The sequence below is a fragment of the Microtus ochrogaster genome, unplaced genomic scaffold, assembly GCF_000317375.1.
Source record: "Microtus ochrogaster isolate Prairie Vole_2 unplaced genomic scaffold, MicOch1.0 UNK44, whole genome shotgun sequence".
In the NCBI taxonomy this organism is placed as follows: Eukaryota; Metazoa; Chordata; class Mammalia; order Rodentia; family Cricetidae; genus Microtus; species Microtus ochrogaster.
The window spans coordinates 850125-872741 of NW_004949142.1; the positions used below are offsets into that span (position 1 = coordinate 850125).

The 22617-nt window shown below is 45.4% G+C and overlaps 3 protein-coding genes across 5 annotated transcripts in view; 1 reads left to right on the top strand and 2 right to left on the bottom strand.

The window, feature by feature from the left end:
- Positions 1-701: 701 nt before the first annotated feature.
- Positions 702-1694, bottom strand: LOC101994167 (cytochrome c oxidase assembly factor 3 homolog, mitochondrial). The gene is made up of 2 exons (XM_005369056.1): positions 1462-1694; positions 702-1196 (listed from the first exon to the last, which is right to left on the bottom strand). The coding sequence occupies exons 1-2, from the start codon at positions 1673-1675 to the stop codon at positions 1084-1086; spliced, it is 327 nt and encodes a 108-aa protein (XP_005369113.1). The 5' UTR covers positions 1676-1694; the 3' UTR covers positions 702-1083.
- Positions 1695-2041: 347 nt separating this feature from the next.
- On the top strand, positions 2042-10963 carry Cntd1 (cyclin N-terminal domain containing 1). Its single transcript, XM_005369058.2, has 7 exons — positions 2042-2210; positions 6415-6490; positions 6721-6889; positions 7772-7934; positions 9007-9151; positions 9775-9871; positions 10323-10963. Exons 1-7 carry the CDS (start codon positions 2042-2044, stop codon positions 10488-10490), a joined length of 987 nt encoding a protein of 328 aa, XP_005369115.1. The 3' UTR covers positions 10491-10963.
- Positions 10964-11200: 237 nt separating this feature from the next.
- The window catches only part of Becn1 (beclin 1), a 16018-nt gene continuing 4601 nt past the window's right edge, over positions 11201-22617 (bottom strand). The window contains exons 3-12 of one of the 3 annotated variants that reach the window (XM_005369059.3): positions 22264-22331; positions 18609-18667; positions 17886-17976; positions 17645-17781; positions 17330-17524; positions 16163-16309; positions 14294-14443; positions 13552-13612; positions 12896-13038; positions 11201-11901 (exon numbers count right to left, since the gene is read on the bottom strand). In XM_005369059.3, the coding sequence (XP_005369116.1) occupies positions 11733-11901; positions 12896-13038; positions 13552-13612; positions 14294-14443; positions 16163-16309; positions 17330-17524; positions 17645-17781; positions 17886-17976; positions 18609-18667; positions 22264-22331 (1220 nt within the window). In that variant the 3' untranslated portion in view covers positions 11201-11732. The remainder of the gene's footprint in view (positions 11902-12895; positions 13039-13551; positions 13613-14293; positions 14444-16162; positions 16310-17329; positions 17525-17644; positions 17782-17885; positions 17977-18608; positions 18668-22263; positions 22332-22617) is intronic. The other 2 variants (XM_026777027.1, XM_026777028.1) reach the window with 2 other exon arrangements.

Sequence of the window (22617 nt, forward strand, 5' to 3'; positions counted from 1 at the left end):
TTCATCTTTGCTCCTTCCCAGGCAAGGGCTAACCACTAAGCAATCCCACTCAAGTCCAGATGCTTCTAGAAGGCCAGCTGGGAGTGTAGCAGGTGTGCTCACACCACCAAAGTGAACAGCAATCAATAAAAATACTGGGAAGGATTGTGGGTCTGTTTCTGTCATGTCTTAGGAGCTGGGGGCAAAGACTTGTGGGGTGAGGCAGGCGAGGATCTAGAAGCCATTCTCCTCTCACAATGGGAGGCAGGATGGACGCTGCCCAGTTTTCTGGCTTTTTGCCACCAGGTCATGAGGAAACTCCATGACCAGTGATCCACCTGGCCAAGCTATGACCTCCTCCAGACTCCACCCTAGACCTGTATGGGCAGGTACCAGCGAATGTCAAAAGAATGAAGGTGCTAGTCTCTTGTCCTTCACCTACCCATGCAAAGATGGGAAAAGGCTGTGACATTAAGAGTCTTTAAGGCTCAGAGCAAAAGAGTGACCTTCCTCTCCCTAAGACCTGGTTCGGTCTCAAACAGCCCAGTAATCTCTCCCTTAAATCAGGTGGAAAGATCTGCTGGAAAAAGTAATTCTAGTTAAACATTTACCGCTCCCTGGGGCTGTGCCACCCCCGCAGTTACTGCCAGGGCAGTTACTGCCAGGGCGCTTTCCAGCAAGAAGCGCCATGTGTCCCTCGGCCCCCAAACACTAGCTTTGCCTTCAGGAGAGGTGACTCATTTTATTTCTCTTAACTTGACTCCATCTTTCCCACTTAAGGTTCCAACTCTGCAGATACACCACACCCTCCCCCTTAACAGTTGGGCCCCTGGGAGGTGAAGGGGTAAACCACAAAGTTTGAGGAAAGGCAAGGTCACATACCTCTCGAACGAGGAAATTAGAAGGCTGAGTACTGTACAAACTGCAAGTGAAATGAACACCCCCCCCCCCACACACACACACACCCGGCAGTGGCCAGGCGCACAGTCTCTGGCTTCTTGGCTCAATCACAGTTCGAAGTAAGGAAGCCAGCGATGCTGTGAGATCGCCAGGCATCATTTAAGGGGTACAGGAGCTCCAGCAGTTTGAAGATGGTCCGTACAGTTAGGGTCCTGATGCTCTCTCCCTCTCGAGAGCTCGGGCTCGGGCAGCTTTGGCCTCATCTTCCAGCTCATCAAGGAAACGCTCCTGAGCCACTGAATAGAAGGTGTAACCATCTGGCGGGGTGGGTTCAGGAAACCAAAAGCATATGGGCATTTCTTTCTTCTACCACCCTTGTTATCACCCCAAATTAATGATTGTGGAGTGCCAGCCACCCTTTTGCTCTTTTTGAACCCTTAACTGAATTGCTATCAAAAAACCACTAAGAGCAGCGTAGATATAGTAGGATTAGGTATTAACCCCATTTTGTCCACACATTAAAGGCTACACGTCTCGTTCCCTTTTCCCTAACCCCATACGTGGTATAGTCAGGACGGATACAAATAGCCAATACCACGGCCCCAATGCCCAGGCCAGTCACGATGTTCCGGGTCCGCCGCTGTGGCAGTGTTTTCTGCCACTGGGCAAGCTGCACCTGCCGCATAAACTGCACTTGCGCTGGGGTCAATTTATCCCGCGACGGGTCGATGCGCTGAGCGAATGGGGCATTTCCATCCTTAGCACCCAAAGGGTCACCAGCTCCGGACGCCGCCATGTTGCTGCTCCGCCCTAAGCCGCCCAGCCCTCAGGGAATAGTAGGCTTTGATCGCCGCAAGGGACTCTGGGAGTTGTAGTCCGCGTGGTGTTCTGGGTAGAGACAGGATCTCTCCGCTCTGGAGGAGGGGCAGGAAAGACGAGAAGCGGTTGTGTTTTCTGATTGGCTGAGCGCTTCGGGGCGCGAAAAGCTATTGACGGTTCGAGGCTGTGGTGGGAATTAAGTTTTCCTCAGATTCGAGGCCAAGGCAGACATATTGGAAAGGAAGGAAGACTCCAAGGAGTGGCAGAAGATTCTGGAAATAAGCTAAGGAAGCCAGTTTATGTATCCGGTGAACTGTCCCAGTGCTCCGAAAGATTTCTGAATATGGAAGGACCCTTGAGGCCCAGATTTGCTAATTCCAGTGACTTCCAGTTTGGAGCGGTTGCCACAGAGACCATCGAAAACGCGCTGCTTCACTTGGCCCAGCAGAATGAGCAAGCCGTGAAGGAGGCTGCGGGACGGATGGGCAGCTTCAGGGAGAGCCGGATCGTGGGTGTGGATGCAGAGTGGGGAGTCGGGTTTATGGGAGTCCTGGGAGCACTGACCTCTGCTGTTCACTCAAATATATTTTGTTAGTATTCTTTTTATGCCAGGCCATGTGGGTTTTAAGTGATGAACGAGGCTTACCAGCAGCACCTTTCCCCTTCATTTCCGCACCCCCTACTCCCACCCCGCCCCCCGTCTTTTTCGTGTTTTTTTTTTTTTTTTTTTTTTTTTTTTGAGACAAGGTTTTACTGTAGAGACAGTAAACTAGCCTGGAACTCTCCATAGCCTGGATGGGCTCGAACACACAGAGATACGCCTGTCTCTGGCTCCCGAGTGGTAGGATTTAAAGGTGTATGGCACCATGCAGAGTTTTACGTTTCCTTTCGTAAATATGCTTAGAGTGTTTATTATTGACATTGCCTGGGCGAGAAAGATGAAACAGCAATGTAGTCATTGCTCTCAAACTGTGTACTTTGGGTGGGGATATTAAGTATACAAACAAGTAGGTACAAGTATGGTTAGAATAATTGACAGAGAGAATACATTTAAAAGGAGTGATAAGCTGTGGCCCAGGGCTTGTGACTTTTGAGGTACACCTTGAGGAAATGGTGACATTTTGTTTGAAGATAAAGGGATTCTCATTTCTACCAGAACAGGATGCCATGAATAGAGCTTTGGAAGGCAGGAGTGGAGGGTCCAGTTGTAGCCCAGGTTGGCCAGAACATGTGGAAAAGCATTAGAAATTAAGACCAGGGAAGTAGTCTGGAGATTCTCTGAGTAGCAATATGAATATCAAGGGGGAGGACTTTATACTTGGTTTAGCAGAAAAATGAGAAAGTTACTAAAATTTGTTATTTCTTATTTAATTTATTGTGTGTGTATGGGTGTTTTGCCAGCAAGCATGTATGTGCACCATGTGTATTCTTGGTGCTAGAAGAAGCCAGGAGAAGGTGCCAGATTCTCTGAAACTGGAATTATAGGCAGTTGTGAACCGCCTGATGTGGGTGCTAGGAATTGAACTCAGATCTTCTGGAAAAGCAGTCAGTGCTTGTAAAAGCTAAGCCATTGCCAGGCGATGATGGTGCATGCCTTTAATCCCAGCACTTGGGAGGCAGAGGCAGGCGGATCTCTGTGAGTTCGAGGCCAACTTGGTCTCCAAGAGCTAGTTCCAGGACAGGATCCAAAGCTACAGAGAAACCCTGTCTCAAAAAAAAAAAAAAAAGGTAAGCATTTTTTCAGCATGAAGACACTGGAATTTAAACGAGCACGCAGTGTGGCTGTAATTTTTGCCTTGGTCAAAACGCTTTTGTGTGTAAAAAGGCTAGACCTGGTTGAAGGAGGTGGGCTAGAGGAGCCCGTGTGGGCTAGAGGAGCCCGTGTGTAGTCAGAGGGATAACAGAGCGGTGACAAGAATGGATTTACAGCCGGGCGGTGGTGGCGCATGCCTTTAATCCCAGCACTCGGGAGGCAGAGGCAGGCGGATCTCTGTGAGTTCGAGACCAGCCTGGTCTACAGAGCTAGTTCCAGGACAGGCTCCAAAGCAACAGAGAAACCGTGTCTCCAAAAACCAAAAAAAAAAAAAAAAAAAAAAGTGGATTTACAACATCTTGAGGCAAAATCTAGAAAGCCCAATTTTCATTTAAGAAAGAAGGTAAAAATGACACACAAAATACAGAAATAAGGAAATGTGACTTTTGTTTTAGGGGGAAATTGTTTTGATTTGAATCTACTGAGTTTTTAAGATATTTGAAGAACATCCAGAGGAAGGTTAATAGCAGACGGTTTAGAAAGGTCAAAACTAGAAATCAAGGTTTTTAAATTATTTTCATGATACTCCAAGGAGAGAAGAAAAGCAGATCAAGAACAGTTCCTTGGGAAACATTCTGTGCTCAGGAAATTGGAACAGGGGAGAGTCAACAATACAATGAGCTGCATGTAGTGAGGGGCTCATGTAGTAATCCCAGGACTCAGGAAGCTGAGGCAGGAGAATTACAAATTCTAGGCTAGAGTGAACTACACAGTGAGTCCCAGGTTAGTCTAGCCTAAGATACACCAATACCCATCTCAAAAACCAAACCAAGGGCATGGAAAGATGGCTCAGCAGTTAAGCTATTTTTCCAGAGGACCCAGGTTTGGTTTCCAGCACCCACATGGCAGTCCAAAACCACCTGTAACTCCAGTTCCAGGGGACCCAACCTGTTCTTTTGATCTCTGCAGATACTTGGCATGAGCATAGTGCACATGCAAACTGAATCTCACACACATATACATAAAATAGAGACTTAGAGAAGGTTCAGTAGTTGAGAGTTTACGCTGCTCTTCCAGGGCACCCAAATTCAATCCTCTACAATGTACATGAGGCAGCTCACGACAGCCTCTAACTTCAGCTCCAGGGACTCCAACAACTTATGGCCACCGAAAGCACTGCACTCACACGATTTTTAAAAATCTTTTAAAAAGTAAAATAATAAATAAACAATAGTTGGGGAAAGAAGCACAGAACCAATATTTTTGAAGCCAACAGGAGGGTTGGGAAGGGTCAGCAGCCTCAGGTGCTTCCAGGGCATCAGTGGAAATGGAGGTTGGAAGAGGACAATTTGCAAAGCTTGCTGACTTTGGTGTAATCATTTTAGTCAATTGGGAAAAGCGGAAGGGAAATTGTAGAAACTTCAGGGAGCGAATGATGAAGTGGAAGGAACAGGCGTGGAAGTTGGGCATTAAAGAAATCAGCCCTGATGAGATGGCGAGGCGGAGGCTGAAAGGCCTTGTGGGTAGCAGTCCGTCTGAGCATGTTCGTTAGGCAGAGAAGGCGAAGACAAAGCAGGTGTGACCATAGTTACTCCGCCTAACCCAAACTCACTTTCCGTGAGGACCTAAAATAAAAAACCAGAAACGACTCCCTGAATAAGTCCCAACAAATCCAAAACAAAAGCAAAGGTCTGCTAGGAAATAAAGCCCAAGGTCCAAGAATAAAAGGACAAAGGTCTGGCCAGTAACATAGGTGTGCTCAGTTCTCTTCTCCACGGAGATTGTTAGCCTGGCTGTGGGCTTTGTAACAAAGCTTTGTGTATAAAGCTATTTGTAAGTTAAGTATATTGCTAAACTGTCTTGGGATAGTTTGACTTTTTTTTTTAATAGGTTTAAAACATATTTTTGAGACTGGGTCTCTTGTAGCCCAGTCTGGCATTCAATTTGCTATCTAAGTGAAGATATCCTTGAACTCCCGACCTCCTGCCTCCACCTGCTGAGATTAACTGGCATTTATCAGCCTGCCCGAGACATTGTTTTTCTTCTAAGAAAGTCAGATTTTCTCAGGAGACATATGACAGTATGATTATGTGCATACAGGCTGATGTAAAGGATCCCCCTCTGAAATTCTTTGCTTATCAATGATAAAAGTTCTTGGGTCTGCAGTTCTCTTTACTGAGAAGTGACATTTACCCTCGTTTCCGCCCTCAAATGATATTGCAAGCTAAATAGAATTTTATCTGAGTCTGTTCTTTCAAAGGGAAACAGAAGCAGGATAAAATCTTGCCAAAGTACCTTACCCTTCCAACCCTCTCAATGATTCTTTCCCTCTGGCTTGGGCTGTGTTCTCTGAGTTAGGGGATATTTCTTCCAAACAAGTCACTGCACAGTAACAATAGAGATTTACACAACAAGCTGGCGGTGGAGAGGCGGTGGCCAGCTGCAAGGTGAATTGTGTTTGTAAAGCAATGGGAGTTCTGCAGAGGGTGGTTACTAAACAAATAGTGTCATAAAGACTGTCGAAGCTCCAGGAGGGACCTTTCTGTTCCTGCCAACATTCCACTGAAAACAGAATATAGGGGTTAGGGTTTTTTATCCATCCAAGAACCTTCCATGAAGCTAGGGGTTCCCAGCATGAGGTAGAGACCAACTAGGCCAGCCGGTGTGTTTGTGTGTAACTGACCAAACCTTTAACAGCTGAGATGCACAGGAAGGCTCAAGGGTCGCGGAGGGAGCTTGGTAAACCCTTGACTTTGGCAGCGAGTCGGTCTCCTTTCCATGCCTCTGATCTGCCTGTTGGCAGCAAAGGGAACTGAGCTCAGCTTTGGTTGCTCCAGTTTCATCTTCCTCACCTCCTGACCCTCTTCTCTCCGCTCCCTCAGCGCTTTTATACAATGCCAAGAGTTCACAGAGTGGCTTGCCTTGCATCTTGTGAATTAAGCTGTTCTTTCCTGTTTTGGCAGAGTTTGTTTTTCTCCTGTCTGAACAATGGTGTCTGGAGAAATCAGTGAGCTACCAGGCTGTAGAAATCCTAGAAAGGTAAAGTCTGTGCAGAAGGCCATTGTGCTAGTGCCCCTCAGAATGGCGGCGCACACAGCACTAGTCGGTCCCCCCTTACCTAGCCACTGGCTTTGCACCCTTCTTTCACTTGCAAATGGAGAACTCCCAGCCAGCATTCGTTACCTGATCAGTGGAGCATGTCTACAGCACAAAGTCCCTTTAGTTGGTGTGATTGGAAAGTTCCTCTCCATCCTTTTCTTCCCTTACAGGTTTATGGTGAAGCAGGCAGAGAACATCTGTCAGCAAGCCACAATCCAGCCGAGAACTAAGACCGAATTGCAGAACTGGAGGGCTCTGAAAGAGCAGCTTTTCAACAAGTTTGTCCTCCGCTTGGTGTCATGTGTTCAGCTGGCCAGCAAACTGTCTTTCCACTACAAAGTAAGGAGCAGGGTTGCTCATGGGCACCTGAGTGTCAGAAAGAAAGCAGCTCATTGAAGGCGGCTGTGAGAAACCCACTCCTAAGCTAGGTGACACTACTCATGTGGAAATTCCAGAGTGTAATTATGCTTCCTAAGCACACCGCCTGAATACACACAGTCACACAGAGGCAGTTATTAAACAGCCTGAAGTTCTGTTCCCAAAGTATAATTGCTGGACAGATGCCATCATTCATACAGGTCACCTTTCCTCCCCTTGGACTTAAGGACAGTTTACATAAGGTACCTGAATTACCAACATGCCTATCAGCATTAAAGGCAAATGATTACACCTAAAGATAAAATGTTTCCACGTTATATCCAGTGCCTGTACAGTAAAATACCACTCGTCCAGCAAATATTTATTGAGTTTTTTTTTTTTTTATGGCTAGATGTTTCAGTAGATACCATGGCTACCACAGTCTGTGCTCTCAAGGAATCCCTTACCCAATGGGAAAAGGCATGGGGGTAAACAAGGTGGAAAGGTGATCTGTTAGTGTAACAGGGCTGGGAAAGGAACTTCATCAGCTTGGGGAATCACGGAAGTTTATTCAGAGAAAATGAATTATTGAAATTGGTAGGTGGGAGATAGTAGCTACAAAGAAAATCTAAACAAAATTAGGGTGGGCAGGGAGAAAGGAAGGAGCAGAAGGTAAGGGAAATCCAGCATGTGTAATGACCAGAAGGGAGAACTTGGGTTTAACTGCAAGTAATCCTGCTTGCATAACTTAGTGGGATTACCAAGAGAGAAGACCGGTGTGGACTTGCAGTGCTCTGTGGACTGCTCGGGTTTATGACCTGCATCCTGCTATCTCTCCTCTGCCTTTTTTCTTTCTTTCTCAAGATAGTCAGCAACGTTACAGTCCTGAACTTCCTCCAGGCTCTTGGTTATATGTGCACCAAAGAAGAACTACTGGAGTCAGAACTTGATGTCTTGAAGTCCCTGAACTTCCAGATAAATCTGCCCACTCCTTTGGCATATGTGGAGATGCTCCTTGAAGTTCTAGGTAATTTATTAAATGTTTCAGATGTGGGCTGGAGACTGCCATACAAGACAAAACAAAAACAAGCCAGGGTTGCTGGAGAGATGGCTCAGTGGTTAAGAGCACTGCTTGTTCTTCCAAAGCTCCTGAGTTCAATTCCCAGCAACCACATGGTGGCTCACAACCATCTGTAATGAGATCTGGTGCCCTCTTCTGGCCTGCAAGCAGACCATTGAGAATACTGTATACATAATAAATAAATCTTAAAAAAAAAATTCTCTCCCCCCTTAAAAAAAAAAAGCCTGGCAGTGGTGGCGCACGCCTTTAATCACAGCATTTGGGAGGCAGGCCTGGTCTACAAGAGCTAGTTCCAGGACAGGTTCCAAAACTACAGCAAAATCCTGTCTTGGAAAACAAACAAAACAAAAAATGTGCCCAGGGATTTGGGAACAGGAGTCACACCCTACCAATGAGGAGCAGTAGGAAGCCTGCGTGTTTCTGAATGATGTAGATGTCCCCCCAGTACTAGTCAGGGAAGGTAGCTCAGAGGTCTCAGCACCTGATTTGGATTCATTAGGCACTTTATTTTTGGGGGACAGGGTTTCTTTGTGTAACAGCCATGGCTGTCTTGGAACTCTCTTTGTAGACCCAGGCTGGCCTCCCAAATGCTGGGATTAAAGGTGTGCACCATTATGCTGGTCTCATTAGACTTTCTTATTGCAGGATACGAGAGCTGGGTTTATGGAGAAGCATAAGACAGAACAAATGTACTGTAATTGGATATAGGCATTACTGATGGAGATCTGTCCTTTAAAACGAACCTTCTGGCCAGACATAGAACTTTAATACCAACAGTTGGGAGGCAGAGGCAGGTGGTGGATCTCTTTAAGTTTGAGGCCAACCTGGTCTACACAGAGTTCCAAGCCAGTTAGGGCTACACAGTGAGACCCTGTCTCAAATAAAACTGACCCTCTGCTAACAGATCTTCCATGGTAGCGTGTATCAGGAAGCACACTAGCAACAGAACAGCGCTGGCCTAAGACTGCGACTGGAGAGCACAACTTGACGCTGTCTTTCATGCCTGTGCTCCATGTAGGGTACAATGGCTGCTCGGTCCCAGCCACACAACTACATGCAACTTGCCTGACCCTCCTCGACCTGGTCTATCTTCTGCATGAACCCATCTATGAGAGCCTATTGAGGGCTTCAATTGAGAATTCTACACCCAGTCAGCTGCAAGGGTAAGAAACCTTCCTAGGATAGGCTCCTTCCGGGGTTGCCTAGTAGGTAACAGATCTATGAATATTTGGGGTTTGGAGCTTGGTGGTAGAGTACTTTTGCCTAGTAAATTCAATATCCAGCACTGAGAAACACAGGATAATTAGTTCTGACTTCCGTTATTGCTGATTACTGAACCAAATCGGGAAAACTCAAGGTTTTTACTATAAATGTAAATTACTGCAAACAATTAACATTCTTTTTTAGTTCTTCCTTTGCCATTAGTTAAAACTTCAGAGTGCTGGATTGCTTTTATAGTCACTTGAAGGGGGGAAAGCCTGTCACATGACTCTAACTTGGACAAAAGTGACTTTGATTACTGTACAGTCAGACTGACCAAAGCCTCACAATTACAATTGTTAGGGAGATGGAAATAAAGGCCTATCACACTCAAGACACAGGTGTATGTTTTAACCCCAGGTGAGTGGGGGAATGACAGGTAAGCTATTACCTGACCATGGCTTCTTTCTGTGTCTAAAGTGCAAGATGATCAACATGAACAATGCATAGCTGAAGTTCTATGACCCTAGCATTTAGAACCGCATTTCATACTAGCTCCAAAATTAATATGGTCTTAATTATTCAGGGAGAAGTTTGTCTCTGTGAAGGAAGACTTCATGCTGTTGGCAGTTGGAATCATTGCAGCGAGTGCTTTCATCCAGAACCACGAGTGCTGGAGCCAGGTGCGCACCACTGAGCGGGGCCAGCATGGTCAGAATTAATAGAGCTTTAATAGAGAGGACAGTCTGCACAAGAGAAGTGCCAGGACCCAGGAACTGGGTAAACAGTCAAGAAGGGAGGGTTGGAAAACCAGAGTAGGATGGAAGTGCCTCCATTTTCTTCATGAACTGGAAATAGACACTCAAGTTCAGTTTGTCCAACTCCTTTATAATTATGACCCACTGTTCTGTCTTTAACAGAGAAAGAGCCCACGTTAACACTATCAGGACAATGACACTTGGCCATCAGCAAACATAGGAATCTGGATTTAATTTTGTGTTCAGAAAAATGAAAAGCTTGTTAGGCTTGGGAGACTATCTCAAGCAAGAATCTCTGTTAGTGTGTGCATAAGCGTGCTGTGCACTACAATGTGCTGAGACTTTAGTAATAAGAAGTTCCTCTGTCTTCCTGAAGGTTGTAGGGCATTTGCAGAACATCACTGGCATCACTTCGGAAAGCATTGCTGAGTTCTCTTATGCAATCCTGACTCACAGCGTGGGAACACACACTCCTGGGCAACAGCAGCCTGTTCCCCACAAGGCAGCCAGAGCTCTGAGGACTGCTGCTTCCTCTAACACATGAGGCTGGCTAAACCCCAGACACAGCCTTCTGTCACTGTATTCTCCTTTGTTTACTTCCATTCTCAGGGTACAAAAATCCCAAGTTTCCTTTGGATAGTATTTTGTATTCCAATTTCAGGCACGTTTTCCCTACATCAGCGACAGTTATGGTGGACAAATACATCCTTGTATGTTCATAGCAGGCTAAAAACATCAAAGAATTGGAGAGAGTTAGATTATGAAATTGGTTCATTTTTGTTTGACAAGACATTTAAGTTTTCCTAATTTAATCTGATTATCAGAGAACACCAGATAAGTATTACCCAGGGTTTTAAAACAGACTTTTGGATGGCCTTGGCTGAGTGTCTGAGTAGCCTTTCTTCCCTTGCTCCCCTACAGCTGTTTGTTCTTCCTTCCTTCCTTCCTTCCTTCCTTCCTTCCTTCCTTCCTTCCTTCCTTCCTTCCTTCTTTTTTTTCAAAGATAGAATCTCACTATTTGGATGTGGCTGTCACTATACACACCAAGCTGGGCTGGAATTCAGAGATCCACTTGCCTCTGCCTCCTGAGTTCTGGGATTAAATACCATCAAGTCTGGCTTACCATTTCATTTTATTTTATTTTTTAAACTAAAACATTTTTCAACAGAATTTCTACAAAACTGACTGGAACTCAATTCTTCCAGAATATAAAATACTCAATTTTAAAGAAAAACTTACCGTCACATCTCTTGGTAATTAATAGACCATAGCAAATCCTTTATTACAAATAATTAAATCTTTCCATGTCTCAAACAGTACCAAACAGCATTTTGTAATCCTAACAGACAGTAGAGTAGGCATTTAATACTAGAACTGCGTGAGGAAAGAGTTAGACTTCCAGCATCTGACCTGGTGTCCTTTCTCACATCATCCAACCGTGTACCACTAATATCATCTCAAAACGTTCCTATTTCATATTTTAAGTGCAGAAAGTTGAGAGAGATAAAATCCAGTGAGAACACATCAGTGTCAATCAACTAACTTAAAGTGAACGTCAATTAGTTGTTTTCAAGGGAATGGCAAAAGGAAAGCATGGGGTTGAGTCAAAACTGTGGCAATGGCTGTTCGCTATCCTCTGGAAACTATCTGTCACATGATATTTTAAAATAAAGTGGCTTTTGTCTCTTTTGGTATTGTAAACATGTGGTTTAATATTACCCAGATTTAATTTAAAGCATTTTTCCAAATGTAAAACTTTAAAGGCGAACAACCCCCGAGGAGTAAGTCACTTGTTATAGAACTGTGAGGACACCCAAGCAAGACCCCACTTAAGATTCGTCAGCATGAACTTGAGCGCTTTTGTCCACTGCTCCTCAGAGTTAAACTGGGTTTTGATGGAATAGGAGCCGCCACTGCCTCCAGTGTCTTCAATCTTGCCTTTCTCCACATCCATCCTGCAGACAGATGAAGCAGAGCTCATTAAGAAACAGATCCAAGTTAAGTCAGTTCAGGCAAATGGGCAGGGATTTGACCACGAGACCATTCCCGTCATTTATCTAACAGCGCTTGGCAAAGAGCTACTGCTAGTGTGTATTTTGGATTTGCTTGAAAGCCTAAAATAAAAGGCTGTGACAAGAGCCTCATTGTCATTGCAGAGTACGAGGGCAGGACACACCCAGACACACGACAAGTCTGGAGCAGGAGGAGTGAGGTTACAGTACTGCTCACTGTCTGCCTAGGCATCCCTGAACTCAGGAGCAGAGAGAGGCAAAAGAAATAAACAGTTTGTATTTACTCCTTCTCTCACTACAAAGCACAGACTGACCTTTAAAACCACACATTCGCCGGGCGGTGGTGGCGCACGCCTTTAATCCCAGCACTTGGGAGGCAGAGGCAGGCGGATCCCTGTGAGTTCGAGACCAGCCTGGTCTACAAGAGCTAGTTCCAGGACAGGCTCCAAAACCACAGAGAAACCCTGTCTCGAAAAACCAAAAAAAAATAAATAAATAAATAAAAAAATAAAACCACACATTCTTCCTGCCTCAGCCTCCGGAGTGCTGGAATTATAGGTGTGCCCATCTTACTTGGCTCTCAAACTCAGTCTCTTGAACTAGTCTCTATGCTGGGCTACTACACTAAGACAAGCATTCTTGTATACTCCCAAAGGCTACAGGAAAAAGCCTTTCTGAAATGAGGCTACAAACTTGATCTCTATCCCAAGAAAATCCCCACTACCATCTACAACAATATTCTTTACTCCAGGGACCAGGTGGTCGCACTCTGTTCTGCTTGCAATATGAAATGAGTCCTTGCCCATCTGCGTCCTATGATTGCACTGTTTTCCTTCTTGCCATTTTTAGGATCTGTTTCCATTCACTACCTTTTAATTCAGTCTAGTCCCTGCTACAAGTTCACTGAGCCTGCAGAGGATAAAGGGCAAACTCTCACCTGTATGGAAGACAAAATCGTGTCTCGCCTTTCTCCACCTCTTCTTTGAACTGCTGCACACAGTCCAGAAAAGCTACCATTGCATGGTCAAACTTGTTGTCCCAGAAAAACCGCAATCCCCCAGAACAGTATAATGGCAACTCCTGCCCAAGAAGAGAGAACTGGCTATGGGCATGTCCCCAGTCATTCCCTGCACTCCAATAACCTGAGCTTTGTCTACGCCCACCAGAACATGTATTATATATAGCTGGCCGATGTCTTCTATAACCCTCAACCACTCCAACAGCCCTGGGCAAACAGCAACTCCCAGCAGCCTCCCTACCATTGGAAATGTACTGAACTTCAGCATATTCCCACCCCCAAGTCCCCAAGTGCATGCACTCCTCTGATCTGCCCAGACCCTTTCTCAACAGGCTGTAAAAACCTGAATTTTTTCCACCAACCCCAAAGAGCTAAGTCTGAACAAGATGTTATTGGCTCCTTATGAGATAGTCTGAGAAACAAACTGAAAAAATGTCAGCAGGTATAGAAACTAAACTTTTTTAAGCACAAGGTCTTGTATACTTTAGGCAAGTGCCCTATCTCTAAGCTACATCCCTAGGCCCCAAATGTACCCATTTTGTTAGAATAAACAAGAACTCTAGCTCCCAGAGTACCTTAGATTTGTCTGTCAGAGACTCCAGATATGAATGATTTCCATAGGGAACAAGTCGGTACCTAAAGTGGAGATGCAGAGATGGCTACAGGATTATTGCAAAGTTGCAACCCAGTAATTTTCAATCTGCATCTTACCCAAGGACTTTATTATTTATTATCCCCACCTCCCTTCACCTCCCTCTAGAGTCCATGTTTAAAGACTTAACTAAAAAGATTTCATCTATTATGTAACGGGTACTCATCAACTCATGTATATTTTGTCTTTGTTTTATCTTTAAATGACAGGGTCTCCTTATGTGGGCCAGGCTGACCTTGAACTTTTGATCCTCCTGCCTCAACTCCCCCAGTACTGAGATTACTGTGCCTGGTATTTTGCTTTAAAAGGTATGCATAACTTGAGGCCTGTGGGTTGTCCTTGTTCCCATGACGGCTATGAATAACACTCAACACATTTGTAGACAACAATACCATGTCACAGAATCAAAAGGCTGGACACCCTGGTAGGTTTTTAAAAACAAACACTGAAACTTCATTAGGGAAAAATTAGGTTCTGGAGACTTTTGGGACCACCACTGGAGTCGTGCAGGTTGAAGAGCCCTGTGATGAAGGGAAAGCAGGGCACAGGCCCTTCTGTCTGCTGGCAGCAAGAATTCTGGCCATAGTGAAGCAGTACCATGTGGTATAGACAGAAGACATCACAGACACGCCTTGCCCAAGGTGCCGTGGAGAGCGTGTTCTCACCTCTGGAATTTCAGACCCATCTTATTGGCTAGGGCGTGCAGCAGCAATACTGTCTGGCCCCAGGCAGCATTGATTTCATTCCATTCTACAGGCACACTGGGCAAGCGACCTAGTCTGAAGTTATTGATTGTGCCAAACTGTCCACTGTGCCTATAGAGAAGGGCAGAGGGGGTCGGGGGAAATAGAGATTATAAAACGTTTGAGGTTTCCCACTTTCACCCAGAACCCAGCATACACTTCTTTCGGCTGCCCCAAACCTAAGGCATCTTTCCCCCTGCTGTTTGGATGTCCAAGCAGAACTGAGAGTCACTGAACACTCTTACACTCCTCCCCCAACAAAATAACAAAACAAATATCAAAGCCAAACAAACCCTCCACCGAGTCTGCCTCCTACCCCTCTCTCTCTTAGACTGATTTACTTTACTTTATGTGTATGAATGTTTTGCCTGCATGTGTGAATTTGTACCAATGCATGCCTGTTGGATTCCCTGGAGCTGGGGTTATGGATGATTGACAACCACCTTGTGGGTGCTGGAAATTGAACAAGTTCTCTGCAAGAGCAACAAGTGCTCTTAACTGCTGCTGAGCCATCTCTCCAGCACCTCCCACTTGTATTAAATCTGTCTACCTTCCCTCCATCTCAAGGCTGCTATTCTTTTCCAGTTTAAGAGTTCCGTACCTCCTTCCCAGATTATTTCTCACCCTGTAAGTAAAGCTACCATCCACAGATGCAAATGTGCTTATGTCACTTCCCTGTCTGAAATGCTTCAATAATTCCCTCTACCTTTGGGATCAACTCCAAATGCCTTAATAATGGTAATTCTCCGGTTTCACATCTGGTCACTTGCCCCTTTACACTCAATCTTCAGTCATAATAAGATCCTTTTAGTTCTTTGAATTTGCCATTCCCTTGCTCCTGTTTCTTTGCACACAGTGTTCTCTTTGCCAGAATAACTCTTCCCCTGAGGACATCTACACCCCTCAGCCATATCAGCCTTCTCTGGGTGAAATTTTCCATGCAGCTTCCTCAAAGTGGGAAGGTTCCCTTTCATTTCATGTTCTCACAGAACCCTTGGCACACTAACACACTGTATGACACCAGTCTGCTATTTATGCATCCCTGAAGGCAATGAGTAGCTGGTATACTGTAGATTTCTTACTGGGACTCTCCTGGTGTCTAGCACAGAGCTTTCTACACATCAGATACTCAATAGTTATTAAATCAGTTATACACAAATGATCCTGGGGTTAGTAAATCAGTACCAGGGCTGCTCTTTCACAAGACCCAGATTTGATTCCCAACACCCGCATTGCAGCTCACAACTTTTTGTTACTCCAATCTCAAGGGTTCAACAACCTCATCTGGCCTCTGTGGGCACTAGGCATGCATGTGATGCAATGACATATATGAAGGCAAGCACCTGCACAGATGAACATAATACAAAAATTGTAAAAGCAGCACCAGGCAATAGGATTTGGTGGACAGACACCACTAAATTCCTGTTGGGTTTTGTTTCACTTTTTCTAAGAGAGTTTCTCTGTGTAGCCTTGGCTACCCTGGAACTCACTCTGTAGACCACCAACCTGGCCTCAAACTCAGAGCTCTGCCTGCCTCTGCCTCCCGATTGTTGGGATTAAAGTTGTCAACCACCACTGCCCAACTAGCCACTCTAGAATCCTACCTGTGTGCATTCAAGTGTGTGCATTTGCACCCCACATTATAGCTATCCTAGTACAAGGAATGACATAAAGCTGGCTTAGGTGCAGACCTCCAGTGCCTCTTCTATGGGGAGGTGTTCACTCAGGTATGTGGCTGACAAATATAAACACTTCCCAGATGAGCCTCCCCCAACCCTGAGCCCTCATTACCAGATATGGAAGGTGGCATTGAAGACGTTGGTTTTCTTCAGTTTGTCCAGCTGCATCTGGGCATATCGCATCTGGTTTTCTACACTCTTCAGCTCATCATCCAGCTCCAGCTGCTGTCTTTTAAACTCACTGTATTCCCGCTGGTACCTGCGAGCAGCCAAGGGGACCCTAAGGGCTGAGCATGGAGTCTCTTTCTCACCATTCTTCTCAAGGACTTACTCTACTGGTAGAGTTACAGCTTACTACAGAAATCTCCATTTGCCATTGATTCCTCTCAGAGGAATGTTTTGCCTACAAGGCATAAAAACACCTCAAATTCCAGATGCCCATATTTAAAAATATAGATGAAAAAAAATGATTCTCGTGAACCATGACAAAAACATTTCTGTATTTTTTTGTTTTTGTCAGAAGTAAAATAAGTAAGAATGGGGGCTGGAGAGATGGCTCAGAGGTTAAGAGCATTGCTTGCTCTTCCAAAGGTCCTGAGTTCAATTCCCAGCAACCACACGGTGGCTCACAACCATCTGTAATGAGGCCTGGTGCCCTCTTCTAGCAAGCAGGCATACACACAGACAGAATATTGTATACATAATAAAAATAAATATTAAAAAAAAAAAAGGAAGAATGGGTCTCTTAGCCAGGTGTGATGGTGCACACCTTTAATCCCGGCACTCAGGAGGCAGAGGCAGTCGGATCTCTGAGTTTGAGGCCAGCTTGATCTCAGAGTGATTTCCAGGACAATTGAGGCTGTTAAACAGAGAAACCCTGTCTCAAACAAAAAGAATGGGTCTCCCATTATATTTTTTATTTGTGTGTGGGCAGGCTTTGGTTTTCTTCTACCATGTGGGTCTCAGAGATTGAACTTGGGTCATCAGGCTTGATGGAAAGGGCTTTAACCCACTGGACCAGTTAGCTGGCCCAAGAGTAACGTTTTCAGAGCCCTGGTGCCACCCTATCTAACTAAAACATCCTTTCTTCACCTATTATGTCAAGTCTTCGTCTACGGCCCCAAACACTCTCCTGGAAACAAGCCCAGAAACAACAGGCAGGACTGGAGCAGACACGGCATTGACTGACAGCTGACCTAATCGGACATGTTCAGCCAGAAACCACTCCCTGGCCTGGTATTAAAAGACAGGAAGGTAGAAGAGCAGGGCGAGCACTCACTGAGCTTCCTCCTGATCCAGTCTCTCCGCTTCAGCCTGGACCTTCTCTAGGTTTTCTGCCACTACCTTGCGGTTTTTCTCCACATCTTCCAGCTCCTGGATCAGCCTCTCCTCCTCTAAGGCCAGCTCCTTCAGCTCTCTCTGTAGCTGTTCACTGTCATCCTCGTTCATTTGCTCGAGGATCTCCAAACAGCGTCTGCCAAGAACACAGTCTATTGACTAGAGGGCACCTGTGTCCCACGTGCCCGAGGACCAGCACCCCCAAGTCCTACTGGCCAAGCAGTCTCAGGAGCACCCTGGCCCTGGAGGTACTTACTTATAGTTCTGACACTCAGTCTCCGTGACGTTGAGCTGGGTGTCGAGCTGGTCGAGGAGAGTATCCGTGCATTCCTCACACAGTGGGTGATCCACGTCTGTCTGACCCGACATGATGTCAAAAAGGTCTCCAGTGACCTGGAGACAGGACAGTCAGGATAGGGCCTCTTCTGGGCTATCTGCCCAGTCAATCCCTGTAACAACTACACACAATTCTTGACAGTGAAATGAGGCCAACTTGCCTTCAGTCTTCGGCTGAGATTCTCCATGGTGCCACCATCAGATGCCTCCCCGATCAGAGTGAAGCTATTAGCACTTTCGGTAGACATCATCCTGCAGATAGCCCCCCCACCCATGGGCCACATGAGGGAGCAGAGAGGCCTCCTCCACCTAAGCACTGGCTGAGGGGCCTCAAGGGTCATACCCATTCCTAGCCCGACTGGACCTCCCAAGGGTACCTATCTCCCAAGAGAAGGCCATGCTGGTCTTCCACAGGGGCACTACTCAGCAGGAAGTTACCCCAGGTGGACTAAGGAGAAGGGGGGGCAATCAAAAATGGATATGTATGTTTATAGCAAAAAGCAAGGAGGATCAAGAAAGACCATTTTTTTAAAAAATATTACACTTCCTGACAGCAACTTTTACCTGCTACATTGATGAGAACTAAGAACCTAAACATCTAACAAGCACCACTAAAACATTCTCCAGAACCCATCTCAATCACTCCCTCAACATCAGAGGCACTAATCCCTTCTCACTGTGGGAATGGCTATAGAGGAAAAAAGAAAAAAAAAATCAGTGCTAAAAGGTGATGGATAATGTGTAAGAGAACATATCTTTTCTAACAGCTAAAAGGCTAGATGATAATTCATCTACATCACCTGGTCCCAATTCCTAATTCCCAGGTTTAATTAAAATTCCCTTGGCCGTTGGCAAGAAACAGGGGACTGAGGAATAGTAAGCACCTGGCTGGGGGAATGAATCTTCGAGAGACACCATCCTGGCGAGTTTCAACAAATGGCTCCTGAGAAAGAAACAAGAGTGCATTAGAGCCGGGCAGTGGTGGCGCACACCTTTAATCCCAGCACTCTGGAGGCGGAGGCAGGCGGATCTCTGTGAGTTCGAGGTCAGCCTGGTCTACAAGAGCTAGTTCCAGGATGGGCTCCAAAAGCTACAGAGAAACCCTGTCAAGGAAAATAAATAAAAGGGCATTAGAATTCTGGCAACTTTGGGGAAATCTATTTCCCCTAAAGCCCAAGAACTATTTGACTTTAGCCTAGATAGCTAACCACAAAACTTGATAAACCAGAGCAACTTAAGAAGTGGGTAGGGTCTGGGCTGGGAGATGGCTAAGTAAATACTATTCTTTCTATTCAAGGAAGAAGGACCAAGTTCAGATCCGCACAGTTAAACAAACAAATGGGGCAGGGAGGCACATGCCTTTGATCTCAATACTCTGGGAGGCAGAGATAGGCCGCCAGGTCTCTGTGAGTTTAAGGCCAGCCTTGTCTACATAGCACAAGAGCCAGGATAATATAGAGACCCAGTTTCTGAAAACCAAAACAAAACAAAACAACACCCCCCCCACACACACACAAAATAAAACCCAGAAAGAAAAATAAAGGGTGAGCAGGATGGTGTGCATTTGTAATTGCAGAACTGGGAGATCTTTCTACCCTCCTGGGTCTAAGCAGCCAGCCAGCCTAATCTGTAAGCCCAAGGATCGGGTCCAGGCTACAGCCTGTCCCCAAAAATTAAAGTGGCGTGCCAGGCGGTGGTGGCTCACGCTTTTAATCCCAGCACTCAGGAGGCAGAGGCAGGTGGATCTCTGTGTTTGAGACCAGCCTGGTCTAAAAAGTGAGTTTCAGGACAGGATCCAAAGCTACACAGAAAAACTCTGTCTTGAAAAACAAAACAAGGGCTGGAGAGATGGCTCAGTGGTTAAGGGCATTGCCTGTTCTTCCAGAGGTCCTGAGTTCAATTCCCAGCAACCACATAGTGGCTCACAACCATCTGTAATGAGGTCTGGTGCCCTCTTCTGGCCTGCAGGCATACACACAGACAGAATATTGTATACATAATAAATATTTAAAAAAAAAGAAAAACAAAAAACCCAAAAAAACAAAACAAAACAACAAAAAACCAAGCAGTAGGGCCTGCCTAACAAACTGCATGCCTACTGTCAACTTGTATATAACAGTTCTATGTTCAACATTTTATTTTAAAGATTTATTTTATTATGTATACGGTGTTCTGCCTGCATGTACACCTGCACCCCAGAAGAGGGCACCAAATCTCATTACAGATGGTTGTGAGCCACTATGTGGTTGCTGGGAATTGAATTCAGGACCTCTGGAAGAGCAGCCAGTGCTCTTAACCACTGAGCCATCTCTCCAGCCCCCTATGTTCAACATTTTATAGTATCACTAGCTTCAGCTGTCCTGTCTGCCTCTTTTGCTTCTTTGCAGGTTCTCTCTGGCCCCTGCATCCTAGACTGCCTGCAGAGCATGTGCAGAGCAGAATTAACAGCCCTCAATCCACTTAAGGTTTGCTTTCCAGATGACAGACAGCCAGGTGGATAAATATTCCCTTATTACCCTGGCAAGCTAACTCTCAGGGGTGAAGCCAACACCCTCTAACAGGTGCTGCTCCACAGAATGGAGCTCCAGGTACCCACTCGGGCTTGACTATGCCTCCGTCCTGGCTTCCTTCCCTTTTCCATCTCCCTTCTCTGCTTCCTACTAGAGTTTGCTAGGATCTCTCCCAAATAAGTAACTTCTACTTAAACAATGATCTGTTCCCTGCAAAAGAAAAGCAACTTACAACATATATCTTTAGTAATGAAAACCATCTCTATTATTCCTATTATTATTGTTATTACTATTTTATTATCATCACTGTGCAGCGCTGGAGAGTGAACCCAGGCCCTTGCCCATGCAAAGCAGGGGATCAATCACTGAACTACATCCCTAGCTTTATCACTGACAGTGTTAAATTTAAAAATGACATATATTCTAACACTGCTAATCTGCTATGTCTATGGTAAATATACCGCTCTCTGTCCAAATGAGATGTGTCTGTGAATGAAGAGGAATGGAGACAATAGCTATAGAGAATAAAAAATATGAACCAAGAATGCCCTGGAGTCACCCGGACACACAGGTCATCCCACCTCTGACCTTAGTCATTTTACCTTTAAAAATTACATTATTTATTTATGTGTAGGTGCATGCTCATACCACAGTACAAAGGGCAACTTGTAGGAGCCAGGTGTCTTTCCCCTATGTGGGATTGAGGGTTTGAACTTAAGACTGTTAGGCTGAGCCCAGGCTGACTGGAAACTTATAACAATCTTTCTGGCAGGGAGGTGGTGGCGCACGCCTTTAATCCCAGCACTCGGGAGGCAGAGGCAGGCGGATCTCTGTGAGTTCGAGACCAGCCTGGTCTACAGAGCGAGTTCCAGAACAGGTTCCAAAGCCACAGAGAAACCCTGTCTCGAAAAACCAAAAAAAAAACAAAAAAACAAACACAGAGAAACCCTGTCTCGAAAAACCAAAAAAAATAAATAAATAAAAATAAATAAGCAATCTTTCTGCTTCAGCTTTCCAAGTACCTAGAATTGCAGGCATTAACCACTATGCTAGTCTATAATCACATTTTAAAATCCATTTTAAAAATATTTATTGACGTATTGGTGTGTGTACAAGCACACACACAAACTCAGGTGACAGGATGAGTGGCAAGCATGCTTCCCCACTGAACAATTTCGATGGCCTTATAATTCCTTTTTTGCTTTTTAATTTTTGTTGTTGATAATTATTTTTTGGTTTTTGTTTTTCCAGAGAGTTTCTTTGTGTAGCCCTGGTTGTCCTGGAACTGGCTCTGGAGACCAGGCTGAATGCCCAGAGATCTACCTGCCTCTGCCTCCTAAGTGTACCACCACTGCCTGGCCATAATTCTATTTTTTAATGGATGCCTTATTCAGTAACCCTGTGCCTTGGGGTACATTCTAGTACCTCCAATGATTCACAGTGGACTGACCATGAGCAACTTTCCTTTTTCTTTGTCTGCAGTGCTGGGATTGAATCCAGGAACTTGCACAACCCAGAGCTATAACCCCAGTCCTTAACTTCGTTTCTGTTTGTTTTTGGAGGAACAGTCTCCCGTAGACTGGGCTGACAGCAAACCTGCTATAAACATAAAAAATGACCTTGAACTTGTAATCCTCCTGCCTCCTTGCCCAGGTTAATGTGATGCTAGGGCTCAAAGCCAGGGCTCTGTGCACAGTAGGCAAGTTCTCTACTAACGGAGCTACATCCCCAGCCCCTATTGTTTTGTTTTTAATACATGTATTTCAGGCTGGTCTGGAATTCACCAGGTAGCCCAGGTTGGCCTCAAATTTGTGATCTTCAGGGCCTCAGCCTCCCAAGTGGATTACAGGTGGGCAACACTGTATCTGGCTGGAATGTTGTTATTAACCACTCTCTATTATTAGCCCCCAAAGTCTGGGGCACCAAATATTCTGCAGAGATCCAGTCTGTACTCTAGTGTTTTTCATGTCAGCCTCCCGTTTAGCAGACTGTGAGGAGGACGGGGAGAGGGTGCTTTTTGTTTTTTTACCTCTCCTGAGTGAGCCTCTTCCTCCTGGGTCTCTCCTGGTTTCGCCTGGGCTGTGGTAAGTAATGGAGCTAAGGGTAAGGAAAATCCTCAGTCAGAACAGTCTTATCAAATCAGGAGAGCTTCCCAAAGCATGGGAAAGAACCCGAAATAGTCTCATTACCAGCCCAATGCTACCACAATCTCTCTCTAGATAGGGTCTCACTGTGTAACTCAGGAGGCAAAGACAGGACAATCTCTTATGAGTTTGAGGCCAGTGAACAGCTACATCATAGTGAGGCTCTGTCTTTTAAAAAAAAAAAAAAAAGCCGGGCGGTGGTGGCGCACGCCTTTAATCCCAGCACTCGGGAGGCAGAG

What these genes read in the sequence shown, in the direction of transcription:
- LOC101994167 (XM_005369056.1), bottom strand. Translation starts at nt 1,675, where the DNA reads ATGGCGGCGTCCGGAGCTGGTGACCCTTTGGGTGCTAAGGATGGAAAT. An exon ending in GGCCGTGGTATTGGCTATTT is followed by an intron (nt 1,197 to 1,461) that starts GTATCCGTCCTG and finishes CCACCCCGCCAG; the next exon opens with ATGGTTACACCTTCTATTCA.
- Cntd1 (XM_005369058.2), top strand. Translation starts at nt 2,042, where the DNA reads ATGGAAGGACCCTTGAGGCCCAGATTTGCTAATTCCAGTGACTTCCAG. An exon ending in CAGGGAGAGCCGGATCGTGG is followed by an intron (nt 2,211 to 6,414) that starts GTGTGGATGCAG and finishes CTGTTTTGGCAG; the next exon opens with AGTTTGTTTTTCTCCTGTCT. An exon ending in AACTGTCTTTCCACTACAAA is followed by an intron (nt 6,890 to 7,771) that starts GTAAGGAGCAGG and finishes TTCTTTCTCAAG; the next exon opens with ATAGTCAGCAACGTTACAGT.